General features: G+C 44.1%; 1 protein-coding gene across 1 annotated transcript in view; it reads left to right on the top strand.

Annotated features, from left to right (window-relative positions):
* The window catches only part of LOC121541135 (synaptic vesicle glycoprotein 2C-like), an 84470-nt gene extending 63457 nt beyond the window's left edge, over positions 1-21013 (top strand). The window contains exons 3-13 of the mRNA XM_041850114.2: positions 2172-2352; positions 5662-5813; positions 14064-14197; positions 14284-14373; positions 14635-14745; positions 14889-14977; positions 16049-16213; positions 17451-17584; positions 19203-19406; positions 19639-19798; positions 19965-21013. Of these exons, the coding sequence (XP_041706048.1) occupies positions 2172-2352; positions 5662-5813; positions 14064-14197; positions 14284-14373; positions 14635-14745; positions 14889-14977; positions 16049-16213; positions 17451-17584; positions 19203-19406; positions 19639-19798; positions 19965-20148 (1604 nt within the window). The 3' untranslated portion in view covers positions 20149-21013. The remainder of the gene's footprint in view (positions 1-2171; positions 2353-5661; positions 5814-14063; positions 14198-14283; positions 14374-14634; positions 14746-14888; positions 14978-16048; positions 16214-17450; positions 17585-19202; positions 19407-19638; positions 19799-19964) is intronic.
* The last annotated feature ends 914 nt before the right edge of the window (positions 21014-21927 follow it).

Here is a 21927-nt window from a genome sequence, read left to right as displayed (position 1 = left end):
AGAGGAGAGAAAAGATAGACAGTCTGCAGAAATATCTCTCTGATTAGTTTCTATTTCAATTAGACTAAATGCAGCTTTATTTGATGAATGCTTACTACGCAGTCGTTTGTTATGGAAGTCAACTTCTTTTATACTAGTCCAAACTGTGTTTGTGTGTCTGTGTATGAATCACATTGGTTAGATGTGAGGGTAAGGGGTAAAGACTAGGGTGTCACTGAGGGAAGGTCTCAAATGACACCCTATTTTGCCCCAGGAATAAGGAATATAGTGTATAATTTGGGATGCAGTCTGAGGTTCTACTACACCCTGACCCCTGGTTGAACCCTACTATGCCCTCCCCTCTCCTCCTATCCACTCTTCCCTCCTCCCCACCCCAACCTCCCCTCTTCCCAACCATTTATGACTGATACCAGCCCAGCTGTGGGGAGTCATAAAGTCAATTAGGTGTTGTTAGCTGATACCATCTCCCTGGACTGTTTCTACATGTGTGTGTCATGTGTGTGATATATGCCTCTAGCTTTGTGTATATGCTGCCCTCTGACTCTAAATGATAGTGTTAAGAGCACAGCCCTAAAGCGATTATTATAGTGTCATTATAGACTACAGGTCGTTTGTTAGTTACTTAAGTGTATATCTCATTGAGCGTAGTATTAAGGGTATTCTTCTGACTCGGTTTAGAATTGTTTAACAACAATAACCATTTCAGAGTACAATAACAACAATAACCATTTCTCAGTCTGTAGCTACTCTTAATTTGATAGTGCTGCCAGTGTAGAGTGTATGATGTCCCATAGTTTCTGTTATAGACTACTGTCTGTTGTCACCAATAATGAAGAAGTGTCTCTCACCGTCCTGTCTGTATGTCTCGATAAGGCACTCTACCTTCAGCCTATCTGTCCCATCACCTCCACGAGACCAAGGGAACACAGAAGAGAGGAAAACAGAGAGGGGCTCTGGGCTCTGGGCTTCCCGGCAATGATGGGGCACAGCGTCTGTGAACGATCGCCTCTCCCCACAAACAAACATTAGCATTTTTATTAGCATATCTAGACGCTGGCTGAGTGAAGTGGATTATTGACTGCCCCCCCCCCCCACCCCTTGGGACTGGAAGAGAGATCACGCTTGCTTCTTGTGGAAAAACAACCTTATCTGATAGTTTATAGGTCAGTGTTGTGGTATAAAACGCTCACTTATCAAACGCTGTGGTCAGAACATAGTATCGTTGAAGTTCAGTTACTGTTGAGGCTTCCATAGTGAAGTTCAGTTATTGTTGAGGCTTCCATTGTGAGGTTCAGTTAGTGTTGAGGCTTCCATAGTGAGGTTCAGTTAGTGTTGAGGCTTCCATAGTGAGGTTCAGTTAGTGTTGAGGCTTCCATAGTGAGGTTCAGTTAGTGTTGAGGCGTCCATAGTGAGGTTCAGTTAGTGTTGAGGCTTCCATAGTGAGGTTCAGTTAGTGTTGAGGCTTCCATAGTGAGGTTCAGTTAGTGTTGAGGCTTCCATAGTGAGGTTCAGTTAGTGTTGAGGCTTCCATAGTGAGGTTCAGTTAGTGTTTAGGCTTCCATAGTGAGGTTCAGTTAGTGTTGTAACTTCATGGCTGCCTGTGTGTTCTTTATTAGGTTTGTCTGTCTGCAGGTCCCCAGGCAAATCAGATCGATTGGATCTCTGACCCTTCAGTTGTTTATCAATGACTGGGAAATGACAGGCCTGGTTAAATCACATCACTCTTTCTGCTCTGGACTCTACTAAGACAGTCAGACATGCAGCGATACTGATACAGTTACTGTGTGTGAGACACACCGGCTTCTCTGTGTGTGTGTGTGTGTGTGTGTGTGTGTGTGTCCTCCCTAGTCAGCAGTTTGCCTGAAAAGCCATTTTGGTCCAGATGGTTCAGATCATTTTCAAGTGCTGCAAAATCTGCCCTTGAGCAAGGCACTGAACCCTAATTGCTCCTGTAAGTTGCTCTGGATAAGAGCATCTAAATGACAAAAAAAGAAAAAAAAGAAGTGTCACTTAAAAAGCTAACGCTATATAAATTAATATTTTTTCTCTCTCCTTTTATCCAACCTTCTAATTCTCTCCCTCCCCCTCTTCTCTCTCCCGCTCTCTATTTCTATCTTCCATTCTCTTTTTTATTTTGATCTCGCTCCTCTCCCTCTCCCCCCTCTCTGCAGGCAGCATAGTGTACCTGGGGATGATGGTGGGGGCATTCTTCTGGGGGGGTCTGTCGGACAAGGTGGGCCGTAAACAGTGTCTGCTTATCGCTATGTCTGTCAACGGCTTCTTCTCCTTCCTCTCCTCCTTCGTCCAGGGGTACGGCATGTTTCTCTTCTGCCGCATGCTCTCCGGCTTCGGGTGAGTGTTGTCCGTTTTGTTCTGTTCTATTATATTCTATTATATTCTACTCTACTCTATTCTAAAATACTCTAACCTTCTCTTCTCTATTGTACTCTACTCTGTTGTGTTCTTTTCTATTAAATTATACTATCCTATACTACACACTTTTATTTTATTCTTTTCTTTTCTACTCTACTCTATTCTACTCTATTATAGTCCTTTGTAATATGGCTTCCCACTGTCTTGAAGAACAGTTCATTTCCCTTTGCTCTTCCAGAACACCATTAAGTTCTACAGACAGCCCTGTTCTTGAACGCTCTGCTCCACTAAAAGTCTTCCATGATGACATTGTGTTCTACTTGGTTGAGAGTTAGTGGTCTCCCACTCTCACTCTCTGTCGCTCTGTCTCTTATCTCTCTCTCTCTCTCTCTCTCTCTCTCTCTCTCTCTCTCTCTCTCTCTCTCTCTCTCTCTCTCTCTCTCTCTCTCTCTTTCTCTCTCTCTCTCTCTCTCTCTCTCTCTCTCTCTCTCTCTCTCTCTCTCTCTCTCTCTCTCTCTTTCTCTCTCTCTCTCTCTCTCTCCTATACACTCTTAGAAAAAAAGGTGCTATCTGGAACCCTTTGGAGAACCCTTTGAAGAACCCTTTTTGGTTCCAGGTATAACTATTTTGAGGTCCATGTAGAACCCTTTCCACAGAGATTTCTACATGGAACCAAAAATAGTTCTAACTGGAACCAAAAAGGGTTCTCCTATGGGGACAGCCGCAGAACCCTTTTGGAACCCTTTTTTCTAAGAGTGTAGTCCTCCAAAGTCAGAGAACAGGACAGGAGGTTATTCTAACTGTCTGGCATCAGCCCATCCCCTGAGTGGGAGAGAGAAAGAACAGAGAAAAACACAAACGTTAGCTAAACATTCGCAGCAGACTAAATCTCCTTACATTTCTGTTTTATGAATGATTAAAAGTCTGTTTGTAGGTCACAAGATGTTTCAGGCTTTGACAGTGGAAAGAAAATGTAAATTAGTAAATTAAACAAGAAAATAGGTAGAGACATTGATACTAGGTACAGACTTTTGCTAAATAAAAAAAGGTCTGCAAAAAGATGAATAACCAGATGATAAATAGAGACTTTGACAGAATAAATGCCCTTACCTCTTACCTAATACACTCTCTGCATGATTAGCTGGTGATTGTTGCAAATGATTATTCATAGCCTGACCTGGCTCTCCGGTGGGTTTACAGTAAAAGTAAATGTAATTGAATCTGAGACAGCCTGTTTTGACCTCAGGGGATTCATAAATCACTGGACTGTTTCTAAAGCAGGGTTTCACTTGGACAGAGCAACACAATAGATTTACACTCAGCTGTGGTAGTACTGTGTGTGTGTGTGTGTGTGTGTGTGTGTGTGTGTGTGTGTGTGTGTGTGTGTGTGTGTGTGTGTGTGTGTGTGTGTGTGTGCGTATGTGCATGTGTGCGTGTGTGCGTCAAATCAAATCAAATCAAATGTTATTTGCCAAACGCTCCGAATACAACAGGTGTAGACCTTACAGTGAAATGCTTACTTACAAGCCCTTAACCAACAATGCAGTTAAAAAATAAATTTGTAAAAGTGTTAAGTAAAAAATAGATAAGTAAAAAATAGAAAATAGCAAATAATTAAAGAGCAGCAGTAAAATAAAATAACAGTAGGGAGGCTATATACAGGGGGTAACGGTACAGAGTCAATGTGCGGGGGCACCGGTTAGTCGAGGTAATTGAAGTAATATGTACGTGTGTGTGTGTGAGCGTGCGTGTGTGAGTGTATGTGCGCGCGTGTGTGTGTAAGCATGTGTGTGTGGTGTGTTCGCGCGTGTTCGTGCGTGTGTATCATAGACTTCACCTTACTGCAGCTCGACTCTACCAGTCATACTTATTGCCAGCATACTCTATCTAATACAATACCTGTCTTACTTTTATTTCCATGTCGATTTAAAGACTCTTCTCTCCTTCTCTCCTCATCTCTTTAATAGCCACCAGCTGGTGGTTTCCGCTGCTTGTCAGAGGAATGATATCTACTACCATTTGCATAGAATTGCTACACTTACAGGTAGCTTATACTCACTTCCACTCTATTCTCAATAAGTAACTTTTAGGTTTCCCAGACAAGTCTCCATTTTATTCCCTTCCAAAACAAACCCATCAATAGAGACCCTAACAACAAAAGCAGCAGAAATAGATGGATAAACAGTCAGTGATGGAAAAAGTACCCAATTGTCATACTTGAGGAAAAATCTATATATACCTTAATAGAAAATGACTCAAGTAAAAGTGAAAGTCACCCAGTAAAATACTACTTGAGTAAAAGTATAAAAGTATTTGGTTTTAAATATAGTATCAAAAGTAAATGTAATTGCAAAAATATACTTAAGTATCAAAAGTCAAAGTCAAAGTATAAATCATTTCAAATTCCTTATATTAAGCAAACCAGACGGCACCGGTTTTTTCTTTCTTTCTTTTTTCGGATAGCCAGTGGCACACTCCAACACTCAGACATCATTTATAAACAAAGCATTTGTGTTTATTGAGTCCGCCAGATCAGAGGCAGTAGGGATTACCAGGGATGTTCTCTTGATAAGTGTGTGAATTGGACCATTTTCCTGCATTCAAAATGTAACGAGTACTTTTGGGTGTCAGGGAAAATGTATGGAGTAAAAAGTACATCATTTTCTTTAGGAATGTAGTGAAGTAAAAGTAAAAGTTGTCAAAAATGTAAATAGTAAAGTGTACAGATACCCCAAAAAACAACTTAAGTAGTACTTTAAAGTATGTTTACTTAAGTACTTTACACCACTGTGGATAAATAATAATATATAAATAGTTTGATGTCTGTCGTACTGTGTTGCCAATGGGACCAGATGAAAGGCTGTTTGGCTGCTGACTGCTGGTTCCTCTGGTGGCCTATTGATTTGATCATCCACCAGATCTCTCTCTCTCTCTCTCTCTGTCTCTCTCTCTCTCTCTCTCTCTCTCTCTCTCTCTCTCTCTCTCTCTCTCTCTCTCTCTCTCTCTCTCTCTCTCTCTCTCTCTCTCTCTCTCTCTCTCTCTCTCGCAACAAAAAAAACATGTATGCACTCACTAACTGTAAGTCACTCTGGACAAGAGCGTCTGCTAAATGACTAAAATGTAAAAATGTTCTGTCTTTCTGTTTCTCTCTCCAGACTTAGTCCCATTACGTTAGATGACAGCAGCCATGTTATTTCCTGAACTGCTCACACAAACTCACACAAACTCACATACAACACCAATGACCAGACATATAGTGCTGACTATATTTCCCATGTCTCCATGCAGGATTGGTGGGGCGGTGCCCATCGTGTTCCCTTACTTTGCTGAGTTCCTGGCAAGGGAGAAGAGAGGAGAGCACCTGAGCTGGCTCTGCATGTTCTGGATGATAGGAGGGATCTACGCCTCGGCCATGGCCTGGCTCATCATACCACACTACGGTGAGTGACTGACAGCCCTGTCCTTCTATCAGGTGCAGGATTATCTGAGTGACACACCTAGTTCACCAATAATAACCATTCTACGGCAAGTTACAACATTTGTCACACGTGATTGACATTAGTATCCTAGAATGGACAAGTATATTTAACAGCAACCAGAGCGAGAGAAGAGGGAAGAAAGGGAGAAAGAGAGGGGATTTGTGTCACGCCCTGGCTCTGGGGACTCTTAAATGTTGAGCCAGGGTGTGGACTTTCTATGTGTGATTTTCTATGTTTTGTTCTAGTTCGTGTTTTCTATGTTGGCCAGGGTGGTTCCTAATCAGAGGCAGCTGATTCTCGTTGTCTCTGATTGGGAACCATACTTAGGCAGCCTGTTGGCACTAGTTATTTGTGGGATCTTGTTCTGTATAGGTTTGTGTTGTTGTTTTGTTGTTGGTATAAAGTACTCATTAAAAGATGTACGCCTATCACGCTGCGCCTTGGTCCGGTTCCTATAACGATCGTGACAGAAGATCCCACCAAAATAGGACCAAGCAGCGTGTGCAGGAGCAAACGCCGGGTATGGAACAGGAGGTTACTCTGGTAGATGTCCTCCTCGGTTGGGGGAGAATCACAGAGGAGGAGGCCGTCCGCTACCGGAGGGCGATGAGGGAGGATGCCCAGGCAGGAGAGGAGAAGCGGCGCCAACCGGGTCGTCGTCGGACATGCGAGAGGCAACCCCAATAAAAAAATTTGGGGGGGCACACGGCATGGACGACGGGGATGCTGGAGGCAGCTACAGGACGTATCGGCAGATTAGGAGAGGAGGCCACCAGGTTTGGGGGGCTGGAAGGGAGGTTGGCGGAGCCTAGAGGTAGAGCAGAGCCAACTCCCCGTACTCAGGCTAGGCAGCGTGAGACTGGGCAGGTTCCGAGTTATGCGGAGCTGCGTACTGTGCCGCGAGTGGTCCGGCACAGTCCTGTACGTCCTGTGCTAGCACCACATACGTGTCGTGCTAAGGTGGGCATGCAGCCAGGACGGAGTGTGCCGGCTCAACGCTCGTGGCCTCCAGTACCCCTCCTCGGTCCCGGATATCCTGCGCCAGTGCCACATGCTGTAGTGCCAGTACGAGTGCACAGCCCTGTACGTCCTGTGCTGATGCCTCACACAGAGTGTGTAGAAATAGGCATTCAGCCAGGACGGGTTGTGTCAGCTCTTTGCTCCAGACCTCCAGTCCGTCTCCACAGTCCAGTCCGGCCTGTTCCTGCTCCCCGCACCAAGCCAGTGGTGCACGTCGTCAGCCCGGTCCGGCCCGTTCCTGCTCCCCGCACCAAGCCAGTGGTGTGCGTCGCCAGCCCGGTCCGGCCCGTTCCTGCTCCCCGCACCAAGCCTGTGGTGCGCGTCGCCAGCCCGGTCCGGCCCGTTCCTGCTCCCCGCACCAAGCCTACGGTGTGCGTCGCCAGCCCGGCCCGGCCTGTTCCTGCTCCCCGCACCAGCTGCTCCACACCGGAGCCTGAGCAATCCGCTCCACCGGTGTCCAGTCCAGCTCCGGCCAGCGGGGCCAGACCAGACCAGGGGCGCTACGGGGGGGGGTAGCGAGAGAGTGGTGGTCACGCCCGGAGCTGGATCCGCCTCCGAGGCGGAATGCCCACCCGGCCCCTCCCCTGTTGTGTTTGGTTGGCGCGGTCGCAGTCCGCGCCTTTGGGCGGGGGTACTGTCACGCCCTGGCTCTGGGGACTCTTAAATGTTGAGCCAGGGTGTGGACTTTCTATGTGTGATTTTCTATGTTTTGTTCTAGTTCGTGTTTTCTATGTTGGCCAGGGTGGTTCCCAATCAGAGGCAGCTGATTCTCGTTGTCTCTGATTGGGACCCATACTTAGGCAGCCTGTTAGCACTAGTTATTTGTGGGATCTTGTTCTGTATAGGTTTGTGTTGGTGAATCTTTAGACTTCACGTATCGTTTTGTTGTTTTGTTGTTGGTATAAAGTACTAATTAAAAGATGTACGCCTATCACGCTGCGCCTTGGTCCGGTTCCTATAACGATCGTGACAATTTGAGAAAGAAAGGACAGAATAGAGCAGAGGGCCAACAGTTAGAAGAGAGGAGAGATGGATAGGAATGATAAGAGGAAAAGGAAGGAAAGAGGAGAGAGAGAGAGAGAGAGAGAGAGAGAGAGAGAGAGAGAGAGAGAGAGAGAGAGAGAGAGAGAGAGAGAGAGAGAGAGAGAGAGAGAGAGAGAGAGAGAGAGAGAGAGAGAGAGAGAGAGAAAGGACAAAGGAGAAAGAGAGACTGGTGAAGAGAGAGAAAAGGAGAGCAAATGAAGAGGAAAGACGAAGGTGGGGGGGTTGATTGAAGAGGTGTGGTGTATGCATGGTAGTGTATGCAATGTGGTAGGTGTGGGTGTAGGCAGGTGTTGAATTATCAGTGAAGTCATTGATTTACCATAAAAGACTGTTGCGTGCAGAAGATAAAAAAGCACTCGTTATAAAACACATCTTCACACACACACACACACACACACACACACACACACACACACACACACAGCACACACCGTTAACACCTTTGTCTCTCTGTGTGGAGCAGCCGTGCATGTGTGACGCAGCCGTGTGTGTGTGAAGCAGCCATGCGTGTGTAATAGGTTCCGCCGCAGTGGACTCGTCATTGACTGCTGCTGGCCAGAGGCTGCAGGACTCCTCCTCCTGGAAAACCTCAGTGTCTGTGTGTGAATGTGTGTTTGCATGTGTGTGTTTGCATGTGTGTTTGCTGAGTTAAGTTGAGGGGCGTGGCATAACCTCACAGCTGTAATGTTTTGTGTGTGAAGTGTGTCTGTGTAGCGCTGCGCATGTCTGTGGTTACTGTATACTGTACACTCCAATTGCAAATAAAAATCTAATCAAAGTTTATTTGTCATGTACACAGATTAGCAGATGTTAAAGGAGTAGTTCACCATTTTACAACATGATGTTAGATGGTTCCTGACCCTGAAAGTAGTCTATGGGCCAGGAGAAACTGTAATTCATGGTTCAGTTTTCTCTGAACAGCCATTGCAAACTTCAGCTAACTTTAGCCAACGCTAGCTAAAATTCAATGGAAGTGATGGTGGGCATGTTATCTTAAAAAAATATATAATGTCCAAATCACCTGAAATCAACTCCATATTTGGTTTGATTATACTTAAAGGTGATTTAGCCTTTTTATTTTTTTACATGCTCACATGCGCCCATCACTTCCATAGATTTCTAGCTAGTGGTGGCTAAAGTTAGCTGAAGTTTGTAATGGCTGTTTAAAGAAAACTGAACCAGGCGCAAAAACTGAAACCCGACCCCAATATTAGAAACAGGTCAATTTGACCCCCCCAATAATATAACATGATGAGTTTGATTGGGGTCGGCTACTGGTTTTATGTGGCTTTGCACCACAGTGACTCAGTTTCTAATTTTATGAGGAGGCAGCCAGCCCGATGTATTGCTTTGGTCTGCAGTAACAGTTCAACAGCATGCACTACGCTCTCTCTCTTTCTCTTTGTGGTGTTTGCTGAGCTATATTCACGAGCGTTCCAATGTATAAATGTTTGGAGAGTTTCAAACAACTAAAAGTTCATGAACATTTCATAAATGTATTCCTATGTTATTGTGTAACTAGCGAACTATTGGTGATGAGATAATATTGTGTGAAAAATAGTTTTATACCGAGTGACGCAATGCTAAGTTGGCTATTTTATCTAGGCTAACGTTAGCTAGCTAGCTAAGCTAGCACCAAAGCACAGATAGACGAATGAGCCAGATGTTTCACTGGATGTATAAATCAGAAGCATCCAGCTGGCATTTCCACCAAATTTGGTGATGAGAGGAAGCCCAGTTGCCAGCAGTGGGAGAAGATGGAGCGAGATGGATTTTGGCTGACATTCTGCAAATTTTCTCATCAACTAAACATTTGATCTCAGTACAGTTTTCTGTTCCCAAAACTAAAATCTATTATGAACAGAGTGGCCTAAGTTTTGTAGACTTTACCCTTTGCCAAAGTTTCTAAAAATTGCATTGTTTAGAAGGAGTGCAAGGGCGAATTGAGTTATTGCCCACGCGCACATCACAGAGTAGGTGTTCCCTGACAAAAATATGTGAATACATGCTAGAATGTGGCAATATGATCTCGCTAGCTCGTGCTTGGCTCTGCCCACCTCCTTGCTTGTTCTGCCCACTATGATTAATTTGCTCCCATTAGAAATGACAGGCTGTGGTCTATCTTGGGTTAGTTGTAAAGATCTTTGACCAAAGCCAGCACAGTATCTGGATCTTCCTATTTTTCTTTTCAACTGCAGTTTCAGATGAGCAGCACGCAATGGGTCAGTGTTCACCCTAGTGAAAAAGTAGCTAGTGCCCTTAATGCCAAAGAGGAGAAAAGTGCAGGACAAAGATTTTTGGTGGGAGTGCAGAGGACTGTAAGCTAGCTAGCTAACTACACTGTACAATTCATAATAGACAGGTACTATGTAGTCAGCTTGCTAGCTATAGCTATTGCCAGACAGTAAATAATTAATTTAGCTTATAAAAGTAGAATCTAATTCATGTTAATAAGCTAACACCTTCATTGTTAAGGCCAGCCATTTTTGTCATATCATAATTGTATTTGGTCATATGATTATGGCTGGGTTCAAAGACAGGCAATAGAGTGAGTGAGAGAGAGAGCACCGCCCATGTTGAAACATGGAGATGACGAACAGGTCACCAGGTGAGAATTTGAGTTATAAAGCACTATCAGTTCAATTCCTCATCTTTGCTGACAGTAATGAAGCAGTTGTTGCCTGCATTCTGATTTCATTTGGATTTCATGGCAGGGGTCAGAGACAGTCAGTAGAGGGAGAGCACCGCCCATGTTTAGGCACAGGGAGAGGACTAGCAGGTCATCAGGTGAGAATTTGGAAATTGAGTTATAAGTCTGGTAAAGCATGTTGCACAGCAATATATGTTGCACACAGGATTGGAACTATTAGTTCAACTCCTCATCTTTGCTGACTCTTGCCCAAGTGCTATAACAAATGTTGTTGCCTGCATTCTGATTTAATTTGGTTGTCATGGAGGTTGAAGACGTGGCTGCGTTCAACAATGACATAAAGCAGATATTTTTATTATAAACTGGTTACCAACGTAATTAGAACAGTAAAACATATTTTTTTAGTCTGATATACCACGGCTTTCAGCCAATCAGCATTCAGGGCTCGAACCACCCGGTTTATAATGACTTTTATTGAATGTGTATGTTTGGTGAATGAAAATGTATTTTTGAAATCTATTGCTTGAGCATGACGCCATACACTTGATCCATATTAAAGAGTTATACACTATATATACAAAAGTATGTGGACACCCCTTCAAATTAGTGGCTATTTCAGCCACACCCGTTGCTGACAGGTGTATAAAATCAAGCACACAGCCATGCAATCTCCATAGACAAACATTGGCAGTAGAATGCCTTACGGAAGAGCTCAGTGACTTTCAATGTGGCACTGTCATAGGATGCCACCTTTCCAACAAGTCAGTTCGTCCAATTTCTGCCCTGCTAGAGCTGCCCCGGGCAACTGTAAGTGGTGTTATTGTGAAGTGGAAACGTCTAGGAGAAACAACGGCTCAGACTCGAAGTGGTAGGCCACACAAGCTCACAGAACAGGACCGCCAAGTGCTGAAGCGTGTAGCGCATAAAAATGGTCTGTCCTCGGTTGCAACACTCACTACCGAGTTCCAAACTGCCTCTGGAATGCATGGGTGTTTATGTCATGGGCAATGTTGCCGCTAAGCTGCGCGTGTGCGCGGGCGCGCAGCTCCCCTGGGACTGCAGTGCAGAAGAAATATCAGCCTGCGCAGAGAAGCACGAGATTGAACTTCACTCAACTTTCTAGAGTTTTCCCCATTAGTTAACACTATCAAAAAATAAATATACATATATATATATATATATACACTATCAACATTACCCTTTACTGTGGGAATTGTGATTGAATCAACGCAATATTAGCCACGTTCAATGCAACATACCGAAACAAAACAAACTATGCAAGAGATTTTGATGTAGGCAGAACGCATCGGAGTAGGATTCTATTGCATTGACAAGCATGACTCAGCCCGTACTCTACACAGACCAGTGCAGCATAACCAATCAGAGCTGTAGTAGGCCTATATGCAAATAGACCATTGCCATATATGGATCTGTGCCATTAATTTTGAACTGGACTGTTTTTACAGCATGAGCGGTTGTGAGTAGATGCGCTTGTTTTGAGATCAAAGCGAGAGCTACATGTAGTGACGTGTGCACATTTGTAGATTTGTTCATATCCTTTGCTAGTTAGTGAGTTGTTAGCCCAGTTATAGATCATTTGTAGTCAGCAATTGGGGAGTGATTGCTTCCTAAAAGAGCACAAAATGTGTGCATTTCTAGACATGAAAAGTGAGTCAGGTAAAGAGCTTTTTTTTGTCTTAAAAGGGCAGTGTTGTATTTTGAGACAAGCTTGAATAAGCTAAGTAGCCAATAGGCAGAGAGTAGCATAGTATGCCTGATTCTTTGTAATAATGGAATGGGAATAATTTTGCATTTTTTTATTTTGTAAAGTGGTTTCTTGCATCAAACAACACAACAATATTTTCAGTCATCTCCTTGTCTGAAGGACAAGTGGATAAACAGGTGAATGTCAAGCCCTGCATGTTAGTTTCAAATGTCACATGGAATGTAGGCCTACATTGAACACCCCACATTGACTGCTACTGTAGGCTGAACGATAGAACAGCTATTTCCATGTTAAAATGTTATGGGATGCATTTTCTCCATTGTTTTTAATGGTAGGCCACTCTGGTAGGTCTACATTATGATCAAATAGCCACAGTAGCCTACCTGAACACTTTGAAAATGAAGTTAAAACGGGTACAGCCTCAGTGTTCACAGTAAACGTGCGCTGGAAGTTGCACAGAATTTTCACAATGTTCAAGTTTGCGCTCAGCAGACCTGAAATTTGCTCAGTGACAAAACATTTTTGAGGGAACATTGGTCGTGGGCAATGCGCTGAGACCAAGGACACTGCAAGTGTGTATGTGTGTGTGGGAGTGTGGTGTGACAGACATTGTGTTATTCTGCGTAGCGTAGCTCAATAAATCTTGCTGTGTTTGTGTGTGTGTGTGTGTGTGTGTGTGTGTGTGTGTGTGTGTGTGTGTGTGTGTGTGTGTGTGTGTGTGTGTGTGTGTGTGTGTGTGTGTGTGTGAGTCAATCAGCCATACCCTCCAGTCCATTATAATTCTCCTAATTAGATTTGTACTGGTAGAGTCTAACGCAGCCCCATTGGATTCACACACACACACACACACACACACACATACACACACACCAATAACCCTCCAACAGACATGATTTGGTTTACAATACTGTGTGTGGATTTGGTTTACAATACTGTGACATTGCCATAACTCCCCCTTACATCTCTGGCATCCCACTGACATAACCATAGAAATAGAATCCATGGATTGATTATAGTTCTATCCCCCCACACACACACAGTCTGTGACATCATTACAATTTCACCCGACAGCTCTGTGGCTTTCTCCCTCCACCCCAGGGACAAGACAGAATACCACCCACACACTGACTGTAAAATCACCAACTGTCTGCTTGCTGTGTGTTTTTATTTACATTCTGTTCAGGGGATGCTGAATATGTTTTATGTAGGCCTACATTCCTTCCTGTAAGAAAGGGAAGAATAGATATAGAGAAGAAGAGACAGAAAGGAAACAAAGAAAAAGAAAGGAAGAGTGGGAGATAGAGAGGGAGAGGGAGAGGCAGAGAGAGAGAGGGGGGTAGTGTGTGCAATGGCTGCTAACTGAGGCTGCTACCTGAGCTCTTGCGTTGCTATCCTCAGAGATTGCTGTATCAATTAGTCTCACTGAATGCCTCCAATAAGAATTGAACCCAACACTTTGTCTTTCTCTCTTCTTCTCTCTCTCTCTTTCTCTCCCTCTCCCGTTCTCTTCACCATATGGTGTTCTTCAGCCTCTAGTCATTCTCATTACCATCAACACGCTGCATCTCATGTGGAAAATAGAAGTGTGTCTTTCCTCATAAAATACAATAATGAAACAGGTTGATGATTTAAGGGTACTTGGAGGTACTAAGATTTTCAGGCCGTCATACTTTTACTTTTTACAAAAACACATAATATTAGGCATGGAATTTGTATTGCTGTGCTAATTGTGCTTGTATATGATTGGTGGTTTCTGTTTGTGAGTGTGCAGGTTGGAGTTTCAGTATGGGCTCGGCTTACCAGTTCCACAGTTGGAGAGTGTTTGTGGTGGTGTGTGCTCTGCCCTGTGTGTGTGCTGTCGTAGCACTCACCTTCATACCCGAGAGCCCACGGTTTTTCCTAGAGGTAAGGAGTGTGTGTGTGTGTGTGTGTGTGTGTGTGTGTGTGTGTGTGTGTGTGTGTGTGTGTGTAACCCTACTCTCTGTGTTTAGATGGGTAAACATGACGAGGCCTGGATGGTGCTGAAACAGATCCATGACACAAACATGAGGGCCCGTGGAGAACCAGAGAAAGTCTTCACTGTGAGTATACCGTACCTCTCTCTCTCTCTCTCTCTCTCTCTCTCTCTCTCTCTCTCTCTCTCTCTCTCTCTCTCTCTCTCTCTCTCTCTCTCTCGTTTCTCACACACTCTCTCTCTCTCTCTCTCTCTCTCTCTCTCTCTGTCTGTCGGTCTCTCTTTCGCTCTCACTCCCTCTCTATCTATCTATCTATCTATCTATCTACTCTCTCTCTCTCTCTCTCACACACAAACACACACACATTGACTGTGTCTACCCCTGTAGGTGAACAGGATAAAGCTTCCCAAGCATCTGGATGAGTTGGTAGAGATGCAGTCAGACTCAACCAACCCTGTGGCCAAAGTCCTCTTCAGGATCAGGACCGAACTCAGAGGGGTAGGAGTCTGATTTAGTGATGGGTTGGCGCAAAAAACAGATGATATGAAAGCATTTTGATGAATGAATTTATCATTCTCTCTTTCCATCTCTCTCGCTCTCGCTCTCGCTCTCTCTCTCTCTCTCTCATTTACTCTTTATAGATCTGGTTAACGTTCATGAGATGTTTCAACTACCCAGTCAGAGACAACACCATCAAACTGGCCATTGTGTGGTTCACACTGTCTTTTGGGTAAGATTGTCCTCTTGACTCCACTCTGCTTAGTAAATGAAGGTGTTGAAGTGTTGCTCTTCTCTCAGCAGTACTTATCCCAGTTATCAGTCTGACCCAGCTGAGTCTGTGTGTTCATAATGAAGTGTCTGACTCTGAGGTATAGCCAGTGTCTCTCTGATATCCCTGTGATGAATGCTAACACAATAACAGGGAAAGGGATCGCCCATCTATACTGAACAAAAATATAAATGCAACATGCAACAATTTCAAAGATTTTACTGAGTTACAGTTCATAGAAGTAAAAATAAAATAATTAGGCCCTAATCTATGGATTTCACATGACTGGGCAGGGGCGCAGCCATGGGTGGGCCTGGGAGGGTATAGGCCCACCCACTGGGGAGCCAGGCCCAGCCAATCAGAATGAGTTTTTCCCCACAAAATACATAAGTACTCCTCAGCACCCCCCTCCCCCTCCTCAGACGATCCCGTAAGTGAAGAAGCCAGATGTGGTCCTGGGCTGGCGAGGTTACACGTGGTCTGCGGTTGTGAGGCCAGTTGTCTCTAAAGTGACGTTGGAGGCGGCTTATGGTAGAGAAATTCACATTCAATTCTCTGGTAACAGCTCTGTTGGACATTCCTGCAGTCAACATGCCAATTGCATGCTCCCTCAACTTGAGACATCTGTGACATTGTGTTGTGGGACAAAACTGCACATTTTAGTGTGGCGTTTTATTGTCTCCAGCACAAGGTGCACCTGTGTAATGATCATGCTGTTTAATCAGCTTCTTGATATGCCACACTTGTCAGGTGGATGGATTATCTTGGCAAAGGAGAAATGATCACTAACAGGGATGTAAACAAATTTGTGCACACAATTTGAGATAAATAAGCTTTTTGTGCATATGGAAAATGTCTGGGATTTTTTTTTTCAGCTCATGAAACATGGGACAAACACTTTACACGTTTCATTTATATTTTTGTTCAGTATAGCTAAAGAAACCACTTAGCATCAATAATACATTGTTCTACTTTTCAAATTAACAAAGTTGAAACAAAACAAGCTACAATTATGTAATTTCCTGTGTGCAGGTACTACGGCCTATCAGTTTGGTTCCCTGATGTCATCCATCACCTTCAGTCTGATGAGTACGCCTCCAGAGTGAAGACTCACAACAACGAACGCATAGAAGACTTCACCTTTAACTTCACACTGGAGAACCAGATACACACCAACGGAGTGTTCATCAACGACAGGTACTGTGTCAGCAGGCACGCACACACACATCGTTGGAGTCTTCATCAATGACAAGTATTGTAACCAACAGACTCTCTTAAAGAGACTGTCTTTAATGTGTTAAACAGGCTCTCTCAAAACCCCCAGTTTCTCCAGTGGTGATATAGTTAAAGTGGCCTATCCCATTCCAGGTTTGCAGTGTGATCCGTCATTCCCGTAAACAACACACCGTTCCCCGTAATGTTCTTCCTTTATCTACACCGCCACCAGGAAATTAAAAAACATAATCTCTCTCCCTCTCCTCCTCTCTACCGTTCCTTCTCTGTCTCTCTCTCTCCCTCCTTCTCCCCTCGCTTTCTCTCCCGCTCACTGCCGCTTCTCCTCTCACTCCTTCTTCGCCTCTCTTTCTCTCTCTCACTCCCTCTCTCTCTCTCTCTCTCTCTCTCTCTCTCTCTCTCTCTCTCTCTCTCTCTCTCTCTCTCTCTCTCTCTATGGCAAGGTTATTATTCCCTCTTTCAGAGGCCAGAGGAGACACATCAATATATATTTGTATTATGCTTCTCCTCTGTACCTTACCTAGGAATACAACACGACACAACACACATATATTAGATTAGATCAGAGACAGTATTGTAATACATGAGCTGTAGGGATGGATAAGAGACAGGCATGCTGGGATATATCAGACACACAATATCACAGGAACATGTTGACGTACTACACCCCTTACATTAGAAACCATGGTTACAGTGGAACGGAAAACAATCAATTAGAGCTGTAATACGTGAGAGATTAATTTAGTTCATCTCAACACTGTGTGTGTGTTCGTGTGTGTGTATGTGCGTGTGTGCACTTGTGTGTGTTTTTTGTGTATCAGCAATACTGGCCAGTGGATATGCGTTGCGTCTCTGTTTTGTAAAGTCTTTAATCAGTCCAGCCCAGCCCAGTCCAGTTCAACACGTTTCCTTATCTCGTGGATAGAAAGGGCTGAGTCAACGTATAGGCCAGGCTTGGCTCCTAGCTAGTGGTCTCACACCGCTGGCTGCTGGAGTGGATATCATAAATCGTTTATTTGCCTGATCACAATCTCAGCTCCTCGGCTTTGTGTGTGTAGACCATAAATAAGTGTTGAAGGTGCAATTGAGTTTTTTTCCTTTGCTGCATTCTTATTTTTTCTACTTTTCTTCTTTTTTTATTTTCTTCTCTTCTTCTCCTCACCTCTCCTCTCCTGTCCTCCTCTCATATCCGGCTCTCTAGGTTCATCAGCATGAAGTTGAGGTCCGTCACCTTCATAGACTCTACGTTTCAGAACTGTTACTTTGATGATGTGTCAACAGTAGGCTCAATATTCAAGAACTGCACCTTCGTAGAAGCCTTCTTTTATAACACAGGTGAGAGTACACACACACACTTGGTTATTTACTTGAAATGTAACTCACGTCTCTTCCTCACAGCAACTGTGTTATAGATGAGGTGTCCCCCTGCCTAGCCTCTCATAAAACTCTATTATGCTTCGGACATAACTCTCTTCCTCGCCTTTCTCTCTGCTCTCTCTGCTCTCTCTCTCTGCTCTCTCTGCTCTCTCTCTCTGCTCTCTCTGCTCTCTCTCTCTGCTCTCTTCTCTCTCTCTCTCTCTCTGCTCTGTCTCTTCTCTCTCTCTGCGTCTGTCTGTCTGTCTGTCTGTCTGTCTGTCTGTCTGCCTGTCTCTCTGTCTCTCTGTCTCTCTGTCTCTGTCTCTCTGTCTCTCTGTCTCTGTCTCTGTCTCTGTCTCTGTCTCTGTCTCTCTCTCTCTCTCTCTCTCTCTCTCTCTCTCTCTCTCTCTCTCTCTCTCTCTCTCTCTCTCTCAGACACCTCATTCTCTGTATTGTGCCAGAGACAGGTTGTAGAGGAGAGTGAAGAGTGGGGTTAGGCAGTTATAGCTTTCCTTTACACCAGTGAATTGCAGCTCAACCTCTCTTCCCCTGCTGAGTTTGCCTCTTTGCTTCCTATTCACTGTGCTGAATAAAGAAACCGAGCCGTGCGTACCACCTACAATAGTATTGCAATGATCGTTACACACACATAGGCTCCTGCAGCATTAAGTTCAATTCTATTTGATAGAGGATCACCAAATGAAATATTGTGCTCTAAAGTAAATGGGAGGGAAGGAAAGATATCCTTTCTAATTTGTCTTGACTTCACACAGACCAATGCACGTTGTAATGTCATCTCAATGTACACTTGGTTAACGCTCACAGTTCTTGGTTAACGCTATCTTATAATACTGTTTATGACATATGTTATATCATTGTTATGACTGTGTTACATAGCTCTTATGTTCAGGTGGCGTACAATTTAATTATAAGAGGACCTGACTAATGGTTGAACCAGACGACCCCTCCAGGAAAGACAGTGTTTCTGAGGGAGTAGTGAATTGGGGGGACTGTAAACAGTTGCGGTGCAGTTCAGCTGACACAGGTTTAGAAACGGTTCCCCCTCAGCCTATAGGAAACAGCTGAACATGAAAACAATCTGGGCGTGTCAGCTTGGTGCAAAAGCCACATGGGAAATGTAGTCTTACTGCCTCTAGCAGTGACACTGCTAGGGGGATGGAGGGAAAGGGGAGAGAGAAAGAGGGAGTGAGAGATGAAGAGAGAGAGGTAAAGAGAGGGCAGAGTGTTTGCTGCCTCTGTCTCTTTTATGTGTATTAATAGCTTTTCAATCAGGGGGGAGTTATCCCTGAAAGACCTGGGATGTTTTTGCAGACGGACCATATTTTTGACCCCCTTCCCACCCCCTGTTCGCCTTTCCCTTCATCAAGAGAAGTTACTGAGGCGAAGAGGCAGGGTGATACCATTTGTGAACGATAGGGGGCAAACTTTAGTTAATAAAGAGTTACAGGCCTACTGAGCAGCCTTAGATAATAGGTTCAACCACACCACAAAGTTCACCTGCCAGACAAAAAGCACAGAAAGGAGTCAAATTAGTCCACTTATTTAATTATCTTTGTCTACATGTCTTTCTCTCCAGATATTGACGATTCTAAGCTGGTGGGGTCGAGGGTGATCAACAGTTCATTCCATCACAACAAAACGGGCTGTCAGATGACCTTTGACGACGACTACAGCGCCTACTGGGTCTACTTTGTCAATTTCCTGGGGACGCTCGCCGTGTTGCCCGGCAACATAGTCTCCGCCCTCCTCATGGACAAGATAGGGCGCCTGAGCATGCTGGGTAGGACTGTTTAAATTGTACACGTTTTTTGAAATTCTACTTCATACAGAGTATGACTTTGGAACTCAGACAGAGTTTCAATTGTATGACTGCCCCACTGGAGTTTTACATTGCTATGAAAGGAAATAAAAAATTCAGCACCAGAAATAGTATGTATTTGTAATCTGTTATCAAATTATATATCTCGTGGTGTGTTGTGATCTGATGTGTAATAGCATGTTTTGTCCTCCAGGGGGCTCCATGGTGCTGTCAGGCATCAGTTGTTTCTTCCTGTGGTTTGGTACCAGTGAGTCTATGATGATCTTCATGCTGTGTCTCTATAACGGCCTCAGTATATCGGCCTGGAACTCCCTGGATGTAGTCACTGCTGAGCTCTACCCTACAGACAGGAGGTGGGTAGAACACACACACACACACACACACACACACACACACACACACACACACACACACACACACACACACACACACACACACACAGCCACACATACCCTGACTCTCTCCTCTCCTCCTCTCCTCCTCTCCTCCTCTCCTCCTCTCCTCCTCTCTTCTCTCCAGGGGTACAGGCTTTGGCTTCTGTAATGCCATGTGTAAGCTGGCAGCGGTGCTGGGGAACCTGATCTTCGGCTCTCTGGTTGGCATTACTAAGGCCATCCCCATCCTGCTGGCGTCGGCTGTACTGGTGGGAGGAGGACTGGTGGGGCTACGGCTGCCTGACACACGCGGCAATGTCCTCATGTAGAACTACACTACCCAGCAGCCTTCACTCATGTGCCGGTTAGGCTTTTGTTGAACATGCTGTCATAAGGACTACATATCTGGGCTGGTATTCAAGTATGCTATCTGGCCAGCTTCATGCTTAGCCAATTAGCTAAGCTAAACAATAGTACATGCCATAACAGTACAAAGTCAGTTGTCATAAGCTGACATGAACAGTCTTTGTTTTAAGACAGTGTTATGTAGGCCTTATGACAGCATGTTCAAATAAAGTCATAGAGAAATACCAATGGTTGCCCTACACAGGCGCCACACGGAACACACGTGTAAAAGGCTTTACCACCAATCACTCACAGACTGTACTCCGTCTTGAGTTGAGATTTTACTGTAAAATATGGGCATTCATTTATTTATTTGTTTGTTTATTTATTAATTTGTCTATCAATAATGTAATAATGTTATTTGTTGTGTCACTGCTGTGCTATCTTGTACTTCAAAACAAAATGGCAAGAAGTCCCAGTACACTTCAGAGTGGGGCATGATTTCTCCTTCCAAAATAGTCAGTTGTTCATGATGTATGTTCAAGCCTTTTGCACCCCAGCTCCAATTGCAAGAATAACATGGCCATAATAAAATATACATAGTAAGAAATAGCTATCAGTGTCTTCAAAAGTTAAAGCAAATTCAGCAGCTACATTTCTAAAGAAAACTGTGTGTGTGTGTGTTGTGGGACAGCTTAGGGCTTTGTTCCCTGTTGCTATGGGTCTCTGTCAAGAGGAATTTATTCTGTAAGAAACCTCTGAGCTGCTAGCGATAGCTTCTTCCCCTCTCTCTGTTTCTTTGTTTCTGTTTAACTCTTTCTTTGTCTTTCCCTTTCTCCCTACCTCTCTCATTCTCTCTCTCTTTCCATTTCTCTCTCGCGCATACCTTGCTCTCTCTGTTTCTTTCTGTTTGTGATTCTCTCTCTTTCTCTCCATCCCTCTATCTCTCTCTGCCATGCTGCTTACTGTAGCTTACCCTCTACAAAACTCGATGGCCTTTCTCAAATGTCGTGCCTCATTCCCTCCAACCTTTCTCTCTTACGAAACTCTGCTGGAAATCTCTGCCAGCTCGCTCTAGTGTGAAGTTCTTCTCTTCTACGCTCTAGTGTGTGTTTGTATGTGTGTGTGTGTGCAGGTGTATGTGTGTCTGTGATATATAGGCAATCTCCTGTGAGCTAGCTTGTCAGTTTCACCATCTTGGTGTGTGGCCTAATTTAAATCCATGAACAGAAAAGTAATATTTTCAACCTACATCTGCTTATGTGTGTTTAGGTTATTTGTTGCTGAATATCCAGGCATTTCGTTTGGGGAGTTGATTTAATATTAAACTATGTGTTTAAGCAGAAAGCAGGAGGATTTTAACTTGATGATATATGAATAAGCCATTGTAACAGCCTGGTCTCATTGACTAGACCTAACATAGTAAACGTAAATCCGGGAAGCTCAAATTAGTATGATATGTTACGTTTGGTATGGTTACATAAGACAGATGGTTACTTAAGGCAAAAACAAAAGTAGGGTGGTTGATCGGGGTAGATGGGTGGGCGTATAACACAAACGTTTTATTCTCATTACGGACAACTTAAGCTAATTAGCAACTTTTCACGTAATTTTTTTGCTACTTTTAAATTACTTAGCATGTTAGCAAACCCTTCCCCTAACCTTAACCCTTTAAGCTAACCCTTCCCCTAACCCTAACATTAACCCTTTAACCTAACTCCTAAACGTAACCCTAACACCCAACCCTAACCCCTAGCCTAGCT

The sequence above is a fragment of the Coregonus clupeaformis genome, chromosome 27, assembly GCF_020615455.1.
Source record: "Coregonus clupeaformis isolate EN_2021a chromosome 27, ASM2061545v1, whole genome shotgun sequence".
Lineage (NCBI taxonomy): Eukaryota > Metazoa > Chordata > Actinopteri > Salmoniformes > Salmonidae > Coregonus > Coregonus clupeaformis.
The sequence above is the reverse complement of the archived record's forward strand: the minus strand, read 5'-3'. Positions and strand labels throughout refer to the sequence as shown.